This window comes from Enhydra lutris, unplaced genomic scaffold (genome assembly GCF_002288905.1).
Source record: "Enhydra lutris kenyoni isolate GAN:26980312 unplaced genomic scaffold, ASM228890v2 scaffoldscaffold46, whole genome shotgun sequence".
NCBI classification, from domain to species: Eukaryota; Metazoa; Chordata; class Mammalia; order Carnivora; family Mustelidae; genus Enhydra; species Enhydra lutris.
The window spans coordinates 9,156,463-9,173,769 of record NW_019154130.1 but is presented as its reverse complement, the minus strand read 5'-3'; the positions used below and the strand labels follow the sequence as shown (position 1 = coordinate 9,173,769).

Genomic DNA, 17,307 nt, shown 5'->3' with positions numbered 1-17,307 from the left:
CTGGGGGCACAAGGCCCTGCCTGCCAGGGAACAGATCCAGTGGGCTTCCTTAGCAAAGACCCCCTCAAGGCAGGATGTGAGAGGCTGTGCGGAGACTCCTAGGCCCCCTGACTGGTCTCTACTGGGCATGAAGTTCCCCATGTCCTGGTGACAGCCCACACCCTGTGCCCACTGGGTCTGCTCCAGATTGTCTGTCTGTCTGGGGAGCCTCAGCCCCGGAGAGGGGTGTGCAAGCAGCCCCCTTCCCTGCTGCCCTGCCCACCTACTCCTCCTGCCCTGGCCAACTCTGCACTTCCTGGGGGAAACACCCGCCCCCAGGTCTCCAGGTGAATGATGGGTGCTCCCTGTGAGGGAAGAGTCCTGGACAACAAAGCAGTCAGGAGGGCTCTCACCACAGCTCCCCAGGTCTGGCCCAACCGGGGATTGTTAGAGACCTCATGAGAATCAACGCGGCAACCTCAGACTTTGGCACTATCCTCACACCCAGAGCAGGGCAGGCTCTTCCAGGTGAGCTGGAAAGGCAAGGTCAAGGCATACCGCAAGGGCCCATCTGGTGGAGACGGGATGACCTCGCCACAGGGCTGATGGGGAGCTGGCCCTCCACTACCTCCTCCAGAAGGAAAACGGCCGCCGGCCCCGGCCTCTGCATGTCCGCGTTCCTGGGAGGCAGCCGGCCTGGGAGCAGGAAGGAAGAAGGAAAAAGACACACAGTGGGTACAGGAGGGTGGGAGAAGCAGACTTCCAGGCCCTCCCAGCAAGCCAGCTTCTCCACTGGCTCTTGCTCACAGGTTTTGAAAGGGCCGGAGGAAGCTGACCAGCGACATTCTTGGCAACCAAGAAGATCCCATTCTGTGCCTCCGGGGAAAGTTCCCGAAGAGAAACAGTTTGTTCTGCTCCTCTGCTGCCCCAGGCAGAGAGCTCTCCAGTGGAAACCAGGCTACGGCCTCCTCTGCCCGCAGACCTTAGCCACTAAAGATTTACGCAACCCCTACTCCTTAACTACCCTCCCTGGATCCTGGCAGCCAGCCCAGGGAGGTGAACATAAAATCACCCGCAGGAGGAGGGGAAGGAGTTGAAAGGAAAGGCCAACAGGGCAGGCCTTCGAATACAAAACAACAGTAAGAAAAAACTGACTCCAAGTAGGAGAGAAGTTCCCCATGCAGACGACAGGCCGCCAAACCAGGATGACCTGTTTGCACAGATGGTAACGCTTTCTCTGCGCTGATGTAACAGGGCCCAGACGTTCCCTGCAAAACAGCTGGCTGCTTTGCATGCAGCCTCTGAAATGACCCTGCGGGGAATCCAAGGTTTCCGTTCGCTGGAGCACAGAACACAGCAGCATCCTGGTGGCGCAGGGTAAATAGAAACAGTTTCCATATGCCGCCATAAAGCTGCACTAGGGAGGAGCCGGAAAGAACGGAAAGAACAGGCAGGAAGGGAGGACTTCTGGGATCCAACCCCCAGACCCAGCAAGGGCAGGGTCTGCATGGGCTGCGGAAGCCACTGAGACCTTCCTCGGGGGCCTAGGGCCAGAGGCCTCTATGGATAAAAGGCCTATGAGCTCCCGGATGGGGAAGAACGCCAGACCGGGAGTGCCGCTGGGCAGGTCTATACCAAGCTCTCTAGTCCCGTTCCATCCTTGCTAGTCGTCCTTCTCCCCCTCTTACATGTGCACGACCTCACCCACTCTCAAACACACGCACACTGCACATCCTCTTCGAGCCTCCCTCCCGACTGGGCCCCTTCCCTCCCGCTGGTTCGCCATCAGAATCCCCAGAGCCTCAGTTTCTCCACCCGTTAACTGGGACTGGGGCCAGCTGTGCTCTGGGCGGTACAGAAACAAATGTGAATGCCCACAAAGCACCCGGAGCCCCCCCGGAAACCAGTGCCCGCCAGAATGACAACGAGCCACCGCCCAACCGTTCGCCAGTTGTCACTGAGAGCCCCACTCCATGGGAAAAAAACTCCGAGAGCAGAGGAAAATAAACCAGAGTGACACTGATGAGTTTTCCGGGCACCGCTTCTGCTGCTGGCTGGCTCTTCAAAGGCCCCCAGATAAAAACCGAGCAAAAGACACTCTGCGGCAAGAAAGCGGGGCACACATTTCCTCCCGCTCGGGCCTCTTTCTGATGACTGGTTGCGAGATGGCACGGGACGTAGGGCCATGTTATCAGTGCATGCTAGGAAAGACAGCAAACACGGACAGAGCCCTGGGCAGATATCCTGACCTCCAGGAAGGGGAGGGCTGGCACAGAGCCAACATAGCTGAATCGCTGGCCTCGAGCCCAAAACTCGTTCTGCCAAAGGCTCAGGCCAGAGGAGGAAAGGAAAAACAAAAGGCTCAACTAGGCCAGTACTACGGGTCAACCACTGTTCTAGAAGGAGGAGCCTGGTTTGGAAGTAGCCAGGATAATGCCTTGTGCCACCCTCAACTTCGTTTCTGGCCCGCTGACAGAGACCGACGCGGCCAAATCCAGAGGGATTCTCTGTAGGTACAGGAGGTCAGCCACACAAGGGCCTTGAGCTGTCAGGGAAAGGGCTAGAAGGTTGAGAGCAGTAGCTGTAAACAGAGGCTCTTGTAATTAAGGGTAGTGGTTACTGCCCCAGGAGCCCACCCCCAACTGGCTACTCAGAGCACTTGCTCCCTGAGGTTGCAAACATGACCTTGACAGCCACTGGGCAGGCTTCATAAATCATGCAGTAATCTGGGGGAGAACAAGGGAGGGTGGAATTTTAAAAGGCTGGCCTTCCTGATACAAACAAATACGGCTTAATTTAAAGACATTTATTTAGCACCTACTGAATACCAGGCATGTGCCAGGTGTTGGACTTGAAAAAAGTCAAAACATGTACTTTGTCCTCATGGAGCTCACCATCAGGAGTCACGAGAAGGAACGTGATTCTGGTGCATTAAGTCACTTCTTAGTTACAACAGCCTAGAAAAGGGTATGAGAACTGCCCTCCATGGGGGCTCGTGGGCAGATGCAGGGAGATTCAGGGGTGATGTCTGGGCCACTTCTGAAGGATGAAGGATGAAGACGATTCACAAGTGCATTGAGGCGGGGGGTGGGGGACAACATTCCAGAAACAGGGAAGGTCAGGCATAAAGCTCAAAGAAGCAAACAGCAGGGCATTTCTGGGAAGCTAGAGAAGGTTCGGTGATCCTGAAGCTGACCCAGGCAGAGACAAGGCAGGAGGAGCAGACCGGCTGAAGCAGACAGGGCCTGAGCCACTGGGTCCAAAGGGAAGCAACCCGAGCAAGTGTGCCAATCAGAAGCACGTGACGAGGCGGCCCGTCTTGGTGAACCTCACAACCCCATCTACAGACGCTGCACGCAGCAAAATCTCAAGTTCAGTCTCCCAGGGCAGCACCGTGAGCGCATCTGTGCAGGGCAGGTGCCCCGCCGGGAGCTACCACGCTCACCTCTGCTACCTAAGCCTCCTCACCACTCCGCACCGGCCATGACTATGTGCCCCGCAGACCCCTACCCCTTCTGCCGGGGCAGAGAGGGAACGAGTGTCTGCTGGATGCCCGCAGGCAGGATGGCATCTCTCCCTCCTTCATCCATGATAGTCAAGACTCGGCTTGCAATTCTGCTTCCTGCCCCTGCGTCACTGGGTTTATGGAAACAAAGGGCTTTCACTGGGACTGTCACTCATCACCAAGGATTTACTGAGCACTTAACATGTGCAAAACGCTTTGGGTGCCTTGAAAAGACATTTGTGAGATGTGCGCACCCTTCAGAAGCCTCCCCTCCCAACTGCTTCTCTCACATACACACACACACACACACACACACACACACACACACACACACAGGCTGCAAGCCCCACTGTTTACCCAGTGAGGAATACAGCACCTGTGCGAACATCTGTCCCGTGTTCACTTGGAAGCCTCAGAAATGCTAACTGTGAACCACACAGGGACAGGGACGGGAGCTGTGGAAGGGTGACCCGGGAGAGGAGACATTTTTCACCGCACGCGGGCACTTCCAGAGCCCCCACGAGAGCTCAGCAGACAAGCGGCATTCGGAAGACGCTTCTGGCCATGAGACTCATTCTCCACAACGCCCCTGTGGTGTCATGGATCCGCGTCCGCACCAGCCCCTGCCTAGGAGCAGGAAGAGCATGCTCGAGCCCTTGATCCAGAGTCCTTAAATGGCCTACTCAGGGTTCAGGAAGGGGAAACATCGCCACTTTGTTGAAAATGAAACCCTGACACTTTGTTACTATTTACTGAGTTGGTCCTAGGCCGTGTTATATGGAATTTCCCACTTAATCTTTAAGTCAACCCTGAATGGAGGTATTCTTATCCCAATTTTACAGATGTAGAAACTGAGGCTCAGCTCCTCACCTGAGCTTATGCAGCTACCAGCCGATGACCCCGGAATTTCAACCCCGTCCTTCTCTGTAGACTAACAGTCTTTGAAGAAGCGCCAGAATGTTGGAGAGTGCCAGCAGACAACATCGCCCACACAACACACGCCCACATCTCTAACGACCTGAGAGTTCTCCCAAGCCACCGGTCTCCAGACTTGGAGTCTCTAGGCACCCTGGGCCGGCATCTGAGCTCCACATCAAAAACAGCACAAAATAACCTGCAACACGACCACACGGGCCAAAGGGCCTGGAGGCCGAATGGGCTCTCGTACTGAACAAATCTGGGCCCTGTCGAGGCGACCAGACCAGCCCCGGGGTGCGCCATAAAAACTGCGATTGCCAACGACAAGGCCAGCCAGCCAAGTGTGAACAGCCGAGCCGGCAAGAAGAGGGCACCCTCGGGAGTCACAGAGAGGAGACATCACGCTTGTCAACGACCACCCACAAGTGAGAGCCAACACATCCGGCGGCTTGGAGGGGCTCCAAGCCATTAGCCAGCACTGAGCACCACCACTCTGCCCAAGCTGATTTTCAGCAAGAGCTAAAGGAATTAAAAAAAAAAAAATTAAAAATTAAAAATAAATACCCAATCCAACAAAAAGAGAGATTACAGCAGAAGAAAAAAAGGCAGCCTACCAATGGCAGGGTGGTGGGGTGAGGGGTGGGAAGGTGGGAGCCGAGCACCCCAGGCCACCACGGCAATTATGGGACACGTGTGGGCTCCCGGAGAAGTGCAAAGTGCTAGAACCATCCAAAAACTCAGCTCTTCCCAGGGGCAGCAAGGACCAGGCCCTGCCTGGACTATTTCTGACCCATCACATGTGTATGAGTCTTCTTGTCACCCCAGATGGCTGCCGGAGCTGGCTAAGCTGTGACCCACAGAGTCACTTGGGGCCTTGGATATTCTGTGAACCTGGTGAGTCACTCCCAGACACATTACTTCACATCTGTTTATGAAGTGGTCTTGCTATGAGTAGAAAAGTCACGGTCTCCACCTTTGCAAAACTTGTACCACCAGAAAGAGGTACATCCGTGCCCCGTATCAACACCCAAAACAAAAGCGCCTACCCAGACATTACACCGAGGGGCACACAGTGCCTTCCTGCCCTGTCCAACCCAGCCGCCCTGAATGGGCATCACAGAGACACTGGAAAGACACCCACAAACAGGCTAAACCCTGATTGAAAGGAACTTGGTTTATAAAACCCAACTCGACACCAGATGAACTCAGGCATATGAATCATACTGTGAAGATGCTTTGTCAAACTCAGCCCTCTTGCCCTTATTTTAAATTATCTACTTCACCAAAATTCCACTTTCTTACAACCTTTAGGAACCCACCATGGTGCAAAGCAAACCTCGATCCAGTCCATAAGACATCAATCAGATCTATTGCACGCAGGTGCTAGGGAGGGAAGGGGCCTCTGTGCCTGGAGAGCAGAGAAGGAGGCATAGACGGCGTAGAGAATGTGAGGGTGTGGACGGGCAGCCACTACCCTAACTGGTTTGGGAGGCCTGGGGAAGGCTGGGTAGAAAAAAGGACAAAGGTCTTTAGCTAGAGAAAGTTGGGGTAGGGCTAGATCAAAAGCAGGTGACAGCAGCCCATGGCGACACTGGTACTGAAAAGTGGTTTAAATGAGAAAACAAGGGCGCCTGGGCGACTCAGTTGGTTAAGCATCTGCCTTTAGCTCAGGTCGTGATCCTGGAGTCTCGGGATTGAGTCCCGCATTGGGCTCCCAGCCATGGGGAGTCTGCTTGTCCCTCTGACCTTCTCCCCTCTCATGCTTTCTCTTACCCATTCTCTCCCTCAAATAAATAAACAAAATCTTGGGGTGCCTGGGTGGCTTGGTGGGTTAAGCCTCTGCCTTCAGCTCAGGTCATGGTCTCACGGTCCTGGGATTGAGCCCTGCATCGGGTTCTCTGCTCAGCAGGGAGCCTGCTTCCCCCCTCTCCCTCTGCCTGCCTCTCTGCCTACTTGTGATCTCTCTCTCTGTCAAATAAATAAATAAAATCTTTAATAAATAAATAAATAAAATCTCAAAAATATAAATGAGAAAACAAATGAGATTATGTGAGTGGTGCCACGTTTTAAGACTTCTGATTATGGATTCTGAGTTCTGGGGTGGAGTAAAAGAAGGGAGGCCAGTCAGCACAGAGTGTAACTGAGAAGAAATTTCTCATGGCCTGCAAAGTACCGGGACCCCTGCCAGGGCCTCAGAGCAAGGCAAGGAAGGTGGGTCAGAGTACTTGGCTTCAAAGGGCTTCATCTTGCACTTGATCCGAGAACTTGGCCTAACCTTCACCATGGGAGTGGGAGGAAGTTTATGGTTTCCTTGTCTACACTCTGAGGTTAGTGAAACTTTCAAGGCCACTGGAGACTGAGCAGAGATGCGCTCCTTCTGGGCAAGGCCCGAGAGCAGAGGTGGCGGGTTCTGGGATTAGGGCTCGCCACACACCAGTCTGCCCGAACGCCCACCATCAGGGACGGAACGAACGGGCCCCACTCAGCTTCACTCTCCGCGCCTCCAACTGCCCACCTGCAAAATGGGGATGCACGTCATTACTGCACGAGGCCTACAGGCGTAAACCAACTGAAACATGACTGCACACAGCTTTTCCTTCAGCAAGCCAGTGTCACAGGGCTTGCTGCCACTAACAGAAGAGTAAGGACAGTGGCTTCGGGGAAGACAGACTTCAAGGCAGCATAAAGGGCACAGATTGGCAGCTACTGGATTCACTGCTGGACCTGGGAGTAGGGGTGGAGCCCACAGAGCACTCGTGGGAGGTGTCTGCGAGGGTCGGTCCAGAAGTCACCGCGCCTTCACCTAGGAGAATCCCCAAACGTAACTGAGGCTTTCGTGGAAATACAAAAGCCCTAAATCACGCCTTCTAAAATGAAAATGAAAAGACACTAGGGCTGCAATATTATGCTTTGTGCTTGCTTTTACAGCTCAAACAGATATATATATATACTTTTTTTAAATTATACTTTAATTATATTTAAACAAATATAAATATATTAAAATAGATTTATTTTTTAAATGTGCAATCCAAATACCCCAGCTGTATTCACTTCCTCAGTACACGAAGGGTGGCTACAAGGACAGACTCCAACTCTTCTTTTCCCCGCGGAGGGGAAATGCACCCCGTGAAGGCTTTATCGTTTGGGACGACAGACAAAGTTAGATCTAGCTTCCCGGCTGAGCTGACTGAGAACTTCCTGATCAACCCTCGATTACAATGGATTGTTCAGGCCCTGTGTCAGCGCGCAGGAATAAAGCAGAAACTTATCTGCCGGATGCAGTCAGAGGCCATGCTTTTTTAGATCAGGAGAGTAGGTCCTTTCTGATCCTCAGGGCTTGGCGCAGTGGGACTAGGAAAGGCGTGGTGGGCCCGGGCACAGCGGAACAGACTCATCCCAACCTCACTCTTCTTTTCCTGACCCCTTTCCCCGTGTTGGACGCAGTCCCTGATGTGTCTGGGAGGCACTGCCCTACTCCCCAGGCCAGGTGAGCCTGTGCGAGTACTCCTCAGTTCTGTATGGCCCAGATGTTTCCTGAGGGCCCAGAACGAGGCGGGCAGGGAGCTGAGCCCCGAGGCTGTGTGCAGGACCCGGCCCTGGGGAGGGCCAGAGCCTGGTCGGGAAAGACAGAAAAATGCCAAACCTGGCTCCTGCCGCTACAGGACACTCTGGGAGTTTCCTCTCCACCCACCTCCCAATGTCCAGGGAGAAAAGCCGTTCCTATTCAGGGCTTCGCCCACCTCAGGGTTTCTGAGGAAGAGCATCATGGTGGCGGGGAAGGCAGCCAGAGTTGGCAAGGGTCACAGGGGAGATGCTGCTCTGTCATCATGTCACTTTCTGGCCCAAACAGACACAGAAGCTCCCTTGCCCTCCTTGACCAAGTTCAAACTCCTGCTATTGGCATTCTAGGCCCTCCAGAAAATAGGTCTGCTTGCTTTGTCCCTAATAATGGCTCGCATCCACCAAGGGCTCCTTCTGGTGTAAACCAGGCACCGTACGGATGGTGTGCGGTATGCCACCTTGTTTAACCCACGACAGTAAAGGCAGAGCAGATTCACACTCAGCTGGCTTGATCCTCGAGCACATACTCTTAACCACCCCCGGTGCCATCCCCACTAGCACTGTCCCCGCCATATTTACTCCGAAGGCAACAAACTCAAATGCCTACAGGCCCCCAGCGAGTAACAACCAGGGCAAGCTGGGGTGTGTGAGACCACGGGTGCTACGTGCTTATCCCGTGATCAAGGGGCCTGCTCCGTGAAGCCGCTTCTGAAAACACTGTTCGGGCCGAACAAAACAGGTCCACCAGGTCCCCGGGCCACCACACCCATCTCCAAACACTCCTCGCACGGTGGCCTGCGTGAATTCTCAGACACTCCCCGGAAACATGACCGTGTCACCCTCCTGCTGAGAGCACCCTCTCGGGCTTCACTGTCACCCGGGATGAGGTCCCAGCTCCTTGGCCTGGCCCCAAGGGTAGATGGTGACGGAACTTTCAAGATCAGGAGCCAGTCTCTCCTCCCCATCCTCCAACCCAAGCACCCCGCACATCCACCCACTCGACACCTCCAGGCCTTCGTCCCCCTGATCCCTTCCTCCAGGACAATCTTCACTCCCTGCGCATTTCCTGAAAGACTCCGCCCGCTCAAACACAGTCTCTCTAGAGCTTCTGCTGCTGCTACTCCAGCCCCAAATCAGAAAGCCCGACTCCGCCTGCCCCATATCCCACCTCCCCTGCCTTCCTTCTTCTCCCAACTCCAAGTCCCTTCCACAGTTATAACACACGCTGCAAAAGAAACGCGCTTCGTACTCATTTGCCTCGAGGCCAACCAGACCATCGGTCCTTCACAAGCCATAACTACATCTGACTCTTTCTTCTGACCTCCATAGTGGCTGTTTGGTCTAAGTTCTTCAGAAATAACGCATCCACCAGCTGAAAAGCTCTACTTCGTTTTTCAGTTGACAAGAAGGCAGTGATGGTTAACATAAGAAGAATTAGGAGACGGATACTAGCTATTAGACTATTACTTTTTTTTATTTCTAACACCAGCTTGAATGTTCTACATCTCAAAGTAAAAGCCAAAAAAAAAAAAAAAAAAAGGAAAGAGAAAAGAAAAGAAAAAGAAGTTTCAGCCAGCTTGGTTCAAATAGCTAAGAACAAAGAGGAGAATCTTTAAGTTGGACAGAATGCCGATGAGAAGAATGAGAAATGGGTCCTCCGGCAGTCACATGAATCACAACCCAGAGGGAGGAAAGGATAAACAGAAAAGGAAGACAAAGGAGTTTGTGGGAGATGCGCCCGCCTGTTCTGTCCTCTCATCCTTCCGTGCCCACGGCATTCCTACCCCCCAGCTCCGGCCTCCAGTCCACAGATGGATGAAATCTGGTCTTCCTCTAGGCAAATCATGTGGAAGCAGAGAGAAACCTCCCGGCCAGTTCCAAGTCCCACTGAATGCCACGCAAGGGTCAAGAACATCTTATGGGCCATAGTTCGTTGGTCAGCTGTATAGTGTTTTCTGATTTTGAGGTGGCTGGTTCTCAACAGAAAGCCGAGGCTGACTTGGTGGGCTCTTGCTCAGCGGTCATAGCGTGGCAGCCCACTGACCAGATTTTATTTGGTCAGCTGTGTTTAAGAAAGGAGAACTGCTACCGACACTTAAAAGTCAGAAGACTCCTGATTAAAAGTGTAGGTGCTTTTTTCTTTGAAGATTTATTTATTTATTTATTTGTCAGAGAGAGAGAGAGAGAGAGAAAGAGGGAGAGAGCGCAAGCAAACAGAAAAACAGGCAGAGGCAGAGAGAGAAGCAGGCTCCCCGCTGAGCAAGGAGCCCGATGCGGGACTTGATCCCAGAACCCTGGGATCATGACCTGAGCCAAAGGCAGTGGCTTAACCCACTGAGCCACCCAAACGCCCCTAAAAGTGTAGGTTTTGACTTCTCCTGATGCCGTGGAAAATCTGGTAACGACCAGCCTGTGGGCCTACACAGCGGCAGGTGCCAGAGTGAAGGAAGGGGCAGCAAGAGGGGCAGCACCAGGAAGCAAAGGCCCAGGCCCACCGGGCCCCAGCACCTATGCTACAGGTTCAATTCTGCTGAACCAGATCTTCTCAAGTGGTTCAAAGAGAGGGAAGTGGATATATTTCCAGCGAAATAAGTCCCTCCCACAAAGCACAAACAAGGCAAAAGGGGTCCTCGGTGCCCAAGGCAGCCCAAACACCCATGACCTAACTCGGTTATCCAGTCCAAGGACATCCTCTGGAGGGCCCGGATGTGGGGGTCACCTATCCCAAGAACCACTGACCTCAGGGGGTCACCCTCCTCAGGACCCCAGCCAGCCTTTTGAGCCTCATGCCACACTCCCAAGCTGGTGTTCCTTCATCCTTTTCTATTCCCCAATCTGGACTCCTCCAAGTTCTCATTTTCAGCCCCACCACCATGAAGGAACGTTGAGCCCAATGCCTGTGTGAAGGAAGAGGTGAGGAAGGGCTTGTGTGGCAGAGAGAGCCGGAGTTTTCTACTGGGGGGAGTCGTGGGTGTCCTTTGTGGTCTGGTTTTTCACTTGCCCATGTTTCCTGGTTCCTCTGTGAGGATCCAACAGTTTGTACAATTACACCCCATCGGCTTGGATATTTTTACACTATGAAAAGGAGCTCTAGGTATGGAACTCCAATTTAGAATAATGTGCCTCGTAGGAAATAAAAGTTAAAAAAAAAAAAAAGAGAGAGAGAGAGAGAGGGAAACCGACTTCCTTTTGGAAAAGAAAATTGAGCCTAAAATTCTCCCTCTTCCACAGAGTTTAACTCTTGGCATGTAGCGCTTGAGGTAAGGGCCAGAGTCTGGGGTTAGAAGACCTAAGTCGATGCCACGGCACTTCTTGGCTGCCTGACCTTGGGGAAGTTTCCAACCTCCCAGAGCATCAGTTTCCTCACCTGTCAGACAGGGATCCTGAAGGTGCCAGCAACACACATCCACTGGGAGCATCCAGTGAGAGAGCCAGCATGAGCAAAGAACACTGAACACCGCTGGGCACACAGTAGGGGCATCGCACCCGAGAGCCGTGATCTTTATCATGTAAGACCTTACTTGGCTTGGATTGACCAGGAGAGAAGGGAAGGAGTGAAAAATGTCCAAATCAGGGAATTTGCCCCAGCAAAGAGATAAGAATGGAGAGCCACCCTGTGGGCTTTCTGAACACCAAGGTGGGATGGAGTCAGTCTGGGGACCGCCATCAGCCTTGGGGGTTCCCCTCAAGAGCCTGAGTTTCCCTCCTGGGCCACCCTTCGAGGCAGCCTCGGGGAGGACGCGGCCATCAGGAGCCCCCAGAGACGCACTGCTGTGAGCCATCAAAGCCCTCCCAGGTTCCCTCCCTGACTTGGAAGCTGAGAAGCCAGCTGCTCTGGCTGCCGGAGCACTCCGGAGCAAACGTGAGGCGATGGGGAGAGAATAGCACAGCCAGCGCTCCAGCCCGCACCCAGCTGCCATGACTGCCATTTCGCCGTGGCAGCTTTCTGCGTGCAGAGGGGAGAGATGGCATTTCGTGGTGGGGGGGCCTGAGGCAACAGACAGGATCCCCTGTGAAGATGTGGAGGGCTGAGGAAGCGAAAGGCTTCAAGTCTGGGTTAGGAGGCTGGAACCCAGCAGGCCGCGTGCTTGCTCATTTTAATGGGTGCCTCCACGGGCCTGGTGACACCCGGCGTTCTGCCTTGGTAAGGCCCGAAGAAAGCCTGGGGAATGACTCTGCGGAGCCAAATGCCCAGGCTCCCTGCGAGGCTGTGAAAATCTAACTGCTGTTTGGTTTCCAGCTGCCACGCTGCCGCTGCTTCCTGGCTCGCCCGTGGCCACCCGTGGGCCAGGAGTGAGGCAGACAGGATTCAGATCCGGGCCTGGGTTTAGGACTCCTGCTCATGTACCATGATGTTCCAAAGCAGCAGCCCAGTCTCCGGCCATGACGCCACCACCTATGACTGGCTGAGCTCGTCTCATGGGGAGAGCACGCACGTGATCTCACTACATCCCAACAACCCTCCTGGGAGATGCTAGCATGACCCCACTCTACAGATGAGGAGGCTGAGACTTACAGAGGCAAAGATCCCTGTGTAGCTAGGACTGGCACCCTGGAGCTTGACTCTAGAGCCCGCATGCTGAACCAGTCCACCACCCAGGCTATCACAAGGAACAAAAGCTACATGAGTCCCTTGGGCAGAGTTCACTCTTTGGCAAGGACATTGGGCAAGAACTATAGCCCCAGATTTCTGTGATGCAGAGTTCACCTGTGGGGTTGGTCGTTGGGTGGACAGCCCCATGCTCTTTCCCAGATCATCCTGGCTATTCCTGCCCCAAGGCCAACGGCTCTGGCCCACCTTGACTGAGCCTGGTGCCAACTGGCTCTGGCTGCATGAAGACTCCGGAAAGGGAGCCAGAATGTCACATGTTGGCCCCCTACCAGGGGGCAGCCGCCCTCTACATTGCTAGATATGGAATGAGTGAGGTAACTCCCAACGGCATATCAGGCATCAGGGTGAAGGAGGAAGAGGGGGCTCCTCTCCCCTGTTACCTTAGCATTATCCCTGCATGGCTCGTCACCTGGAAACCAGGGACCACTGGCACCAAAGTAGCCCCATGACATGAAGTGTCTCAGCTACTCCCCTCGACCCCAATCCTTTTTATACGCAGAAAAAGCACAGAGCGCAGGCCCATCTTAGGCAACTGTTGGGCCAAAAGGCAATGAGAAGGCAAAAGGTGAGTGTGTCCAGAACTCCCTCGGAAAATCCTTTGTACTGCCCCCAGCGCTCAGACACTGTGGCGTAGCGGCCGTCGAGACCACTGCCGGCTACGCAGTGCACACCGTGAGCTATTTTGAAACCACGCTGTCAAATGCCAGCTCCACTGCCCGTTTTCAAGGTTATTCCTAATTTCCAGGCTTTAAATACTCTGCTTCTACCTGCCTCCTTTATCAAGTCGACGTCTTCTGCCAATGAGTCACTCATTAGCATTTCGGCAGCAGCTCTTAGAGCCCAGAGACATCTGAGTCTTGGATAAAATCCATTCTTGCCCACAAAGGGAAAAAAGAAAAAACGATCCCAACCCTCCAGTGTCCTGCGGAGATAACGCCCCAGCGCGGAAACCCCCTCTCTCGTCCCCTGCGCAGGGTCAAAGGTCATAGGCAGTACGGCCAGGTTCCTGCGCACGTGCATGTGAGGAGAGGGCAAGAAGGGTTACAGGCTGAACTGTGTCCCCCTAAACTTCCCATGCTGAAGTTCTAACCCCAGGACCTCAGAATGTGGCTGTATTTTAAAGAGCTAATTAAGGTAAAATGAGGTCCTGTGGCTGGGCCCTCATCCAATCTGACTGGTGTCCTTGTAAGAATGGATGAGGACCCAGACACCCAGACTAAGGGACGAGCATGTGAGGACACAGTCGGAAGGCGGCTGTCTTCAGGGAAAGCAGGGAGGTCTCAGAAAAGAAAACTAACCCTAACCTTGATCTTGGACTTCCAGCTTTCAAAACTGTCAGAAAATGAACTTCAGTGGCTTAAGCCCCCACTCTGTGCTATTTGTCATGGTCGCTCCAGCTGCCATGTCCTCCACAAAGGAGGACACAGGTACAGAGCCGCCAGAAGGCCTCCGTGACAGCTGCTGGGTTGGGCAGGGGCCCAAGCTCGAGGAAGGCTCACGCTCTTAGAAAGCTGGCTTGGGTCTCAGTGGCTCATGCCCACGTAGCTGCCAGTTCTGCTTTGTGAATTCGGCCAACTCCTTGATACTGCAAGGGTTTATGTTAGCCACAGCCTGGGAGTGACGGGGGCAGCCTCCAGGGCAATTGGCCTTGAGCTATGAGATTCCAAGCACTGGTTAGGAGAAGACAAAGGGGGAGATGTCGCCCACTTCTGACCAAGGCCCTGACAGCCACACGCACGAGCCAGCTACAAGGCTCCAGAAACCCAACGAGGTTTATTTCCACCATGATTTGTTGAGGACCTATATACAATAGACATGGAGCTGAGGGATACGAAGATGCATGGAACTCGGGGCGCTGGAGGTAATCAGATGGTTAAACAAGTCATTACCACACAGTCAGCGACTTGTAACCGTGGAAGCCTCATCTAGATACCGAAGCAGAAAAGGGCAGTGAGTAATTAGCCGTGTCGGGAAGGGGAGGTTCGGTGAAGCCTTCAAAGAGATGGGATTATCAGCAGGATTCCCAAGATGGAACTGGAAACAAGCATCCTGGGAAAGACCTTCCAGACAGAGTCCCGGCAACGCAGAGAGGTTTAAGAAGGCATGGTAGTTTCGCAGAACTGGAGGCAGTATGACACTGGGGGCTAAGGCTGGCAATGAGACTGCCCGGGCAAGAAGGTGCTAGAACACGCAAGGCCTTGAACACCAGCTAAAGAGCTTGGCCTGTTTCCCATGGGGGACAGTGAGGTCCTGGGGAGCTGCATGCTGGGGAGAGTACTGGGTCCAGTTTTAGACATGCTGCTCAGACAGCAGGGTTGGGGGACGCTGAGTAGAAGGTCAATGCCAAATCCAAGCACAAAATAACACAGGTCAAACTGTCCTCAGGCCCCACCATTTTGCCAACAAGCCTTGGTGGATTATACCATTAGTTCCCAGAGGTCTGAGCAAATGACCTAGTAAGAGGGTGAGAAGGGAAACTGAGGCACCAACACACTGTGCAGAAAGCACAGTTTCTTTGGACCTTGATGGTTTTATATTTCATTGTTCTTTTTTCCTTTTTTCTTTTTTTTTTTGAGAGAGAGAGAGCATGAGAGGGGGAGGGTCAAAGGGAGAAGCAGACTCCCTGCTGACCAAGGAGCCTGATGCGGGACTTGATCCTAGGACCCCAGGATCATGACCTCAGCCCAAGGCAGTCCCTCAACCAACTGAGACACAGACGCCCCTTTCGTTGTTTTTAACAGCCAAAGAAGCTACCAACTTCACCAAGATAAGAATAGCCTCACTAGAGGCCCATCCAAGGTTGGTTTTATTGTCTACTGGGCCTAATTCCCACTCAAGCTCCATCAGTGGTTCAAAATCTGATCTTGACACAGAACTAAGTTGCTCTTCCCACTCTGATCCACAGGACAGCCAGACACCCGGACCATCAGCTCTGGTGCTGTGGAAGGACTTAAAAGAGGCACCCAGACAATGACCAGGATTCCAATTTAGAATCTTGAGCCCAACTACTTCCAGAATGACCCACACCCTTAGTATGTCAACCGCCCACCCCTGCAGTCCATTCCTTTGTTGGCCGTGGACCTGGCCACCCTCCACACTAGGGACTATCCTACTTTGAAGCTGAGACTGGGCAGGGTTGGTGGGGGGAAACCTGGGTGCCCTAGTCAGTTGAGCTTCCAACTCATAACATAAAACATAAAAAAAAAAAAGAAGCAGCAGCAGCAGCTAAGGCTAGGTCACATTCATTTACATCACTTTCTTCAACGCACCTTTACCTAGTGGTGTGGGGTTGGAGGGCAGAGGGGCATTATTGCTTACTAGCTGTGTGACCTTGGACATGTTACCCAACCTTTCTGAGGCTGCTCCTTCCTCTGTGATATGGGCAATAACAGTAATTTTATCTTGAGGTTCTGTGACAAGATTAATATGCGTAAATGTTAAGGGTTAGTGCTTGCATTTATTAAGGGCTCCTGATGGAACAAGGAGGAGGAGCAGGAGAGCAGGAGAACAAAAAAGGGAGGAGGGGGAGGGGAGTCAAACAGTCCTGGGTTCAAATGGATGCTCAGCCACGTGCTTGGCTGTGTGACCTTGGGCATGTCATTTACCTCTCTGACTCATGGTTTCCTCCTCTGTCAAATAGGGATAATACTGCCTACCCTACAAAAGGATCTTAGTTAAGATAACAGAGAGGAAAGAGCCTCATACTTAGCCTGCCAGCTCTACGGCATTTAAGACGTGAGCCTGAAATCAGAGCCACTGATTTTTCGGCCCTGAATGGTGCTTAGGGAAGAATCTGATTTCTATTCCAATCTCCCTGGACCACCCAGCTCAACCACTCTAAGTTGGGTGAACATGCTGAAGCAAGGAGAGGCCAGTTTATAGGGAACCGGCACTCCCACCCCCAGAAACACTGCTGTTCTTCAACACTTCCAAGGGAAGGCTGCAGAGTTCCCTGCGACTCAGCAGTGTTCTCTCCAGACAAAGGAGATAGAAGAGCCAGGCTCGTGGACTGGAGGACAGCAGTACCCCTCTGTGCTGGCTCAGGAGCACCGCCAGCAGATGGAACATCCATTTGGTGAGAAGATCCTAAAGCGTGAGTCCCTGACATCTTAGGACCCTCCACAAAATGAAAGTTATTTTAAGTTCTCCTGGACCCAGTGGCTCCGGGACAAGGAACAGAAAGCTTTTTAAGGTCTCTCATTCTGCCAGAAACACAATTAAAATGTAAAAAATTTAAAGCTCACCTCTCTTGGGCTCACTTTGTGCTCGGCTCTGGTTTAAGAGGAAGACAAAGCAAAACCCCAAACCCTCACATCAATGCATCACGACCAATGCCTGCCCCCACCCCCCCCCTGCCACCGGCCCTGTCCTGGGCAACGCAGGGACTGAGCTCAGTGTGGAGAAGCAGTCATCTCTGCTTTCCTGCCAACAGTTTCAGGTTGGGCAGAGGAGGCTGGTGTTGAAATCTGTTTCTTTTTTTAACATGGAATGGGGCAGGGAAGCTAGCCAAAGAGCAGATTTGCCTGAGGTCCCCACCAAGCATCCACAAAGCCAGGGTACTTCAAGTGCAAGGGAGGTAAGGCCCTGACGGAGGCAAGAGCCCTGGGAAGGGCAGCCTATGCAGTCCCTGGAAGCATCCCTAAGCTAGGGATGCAAGATTAGGACTCCATGGTCTCCCAGTAGTGTGTGTCAGAACTCAGGGGTCAGACATGGAGTCAGGCATTAGCATACA

At 53.1% G+C, this 17,307-nt stretch overlaps 1 protein-coding gene across 4 annotated transcripts in view; it reads right to left on the bottom strand.

Moving 5' to 3' along the window:
- LOC111156380 (two pore segment channel 1) overlaps positions 1 to 17,307 on the bottom strand; it is a 56,269-nt gene that overhangs the window by 35,881 nt on the left and 3,081 nt on the right. Inside the window, exon 2 of one of the 4 annotated variants that reach the window (XM_022517214.1) lies at positions 538 to 675. The exons of the other annotated variants lie outside the window; for them this stretch is intronic. Within the exon in view, the coding sequence (XP_022372922.1) occupies positions 538 to 675 (138 nt within the window). The remainder of the gene's footprint in view (positions 1 to 537; positions 676 to 17,307) is intronic. 4 annotated transcript variants of the gene reach the window in all.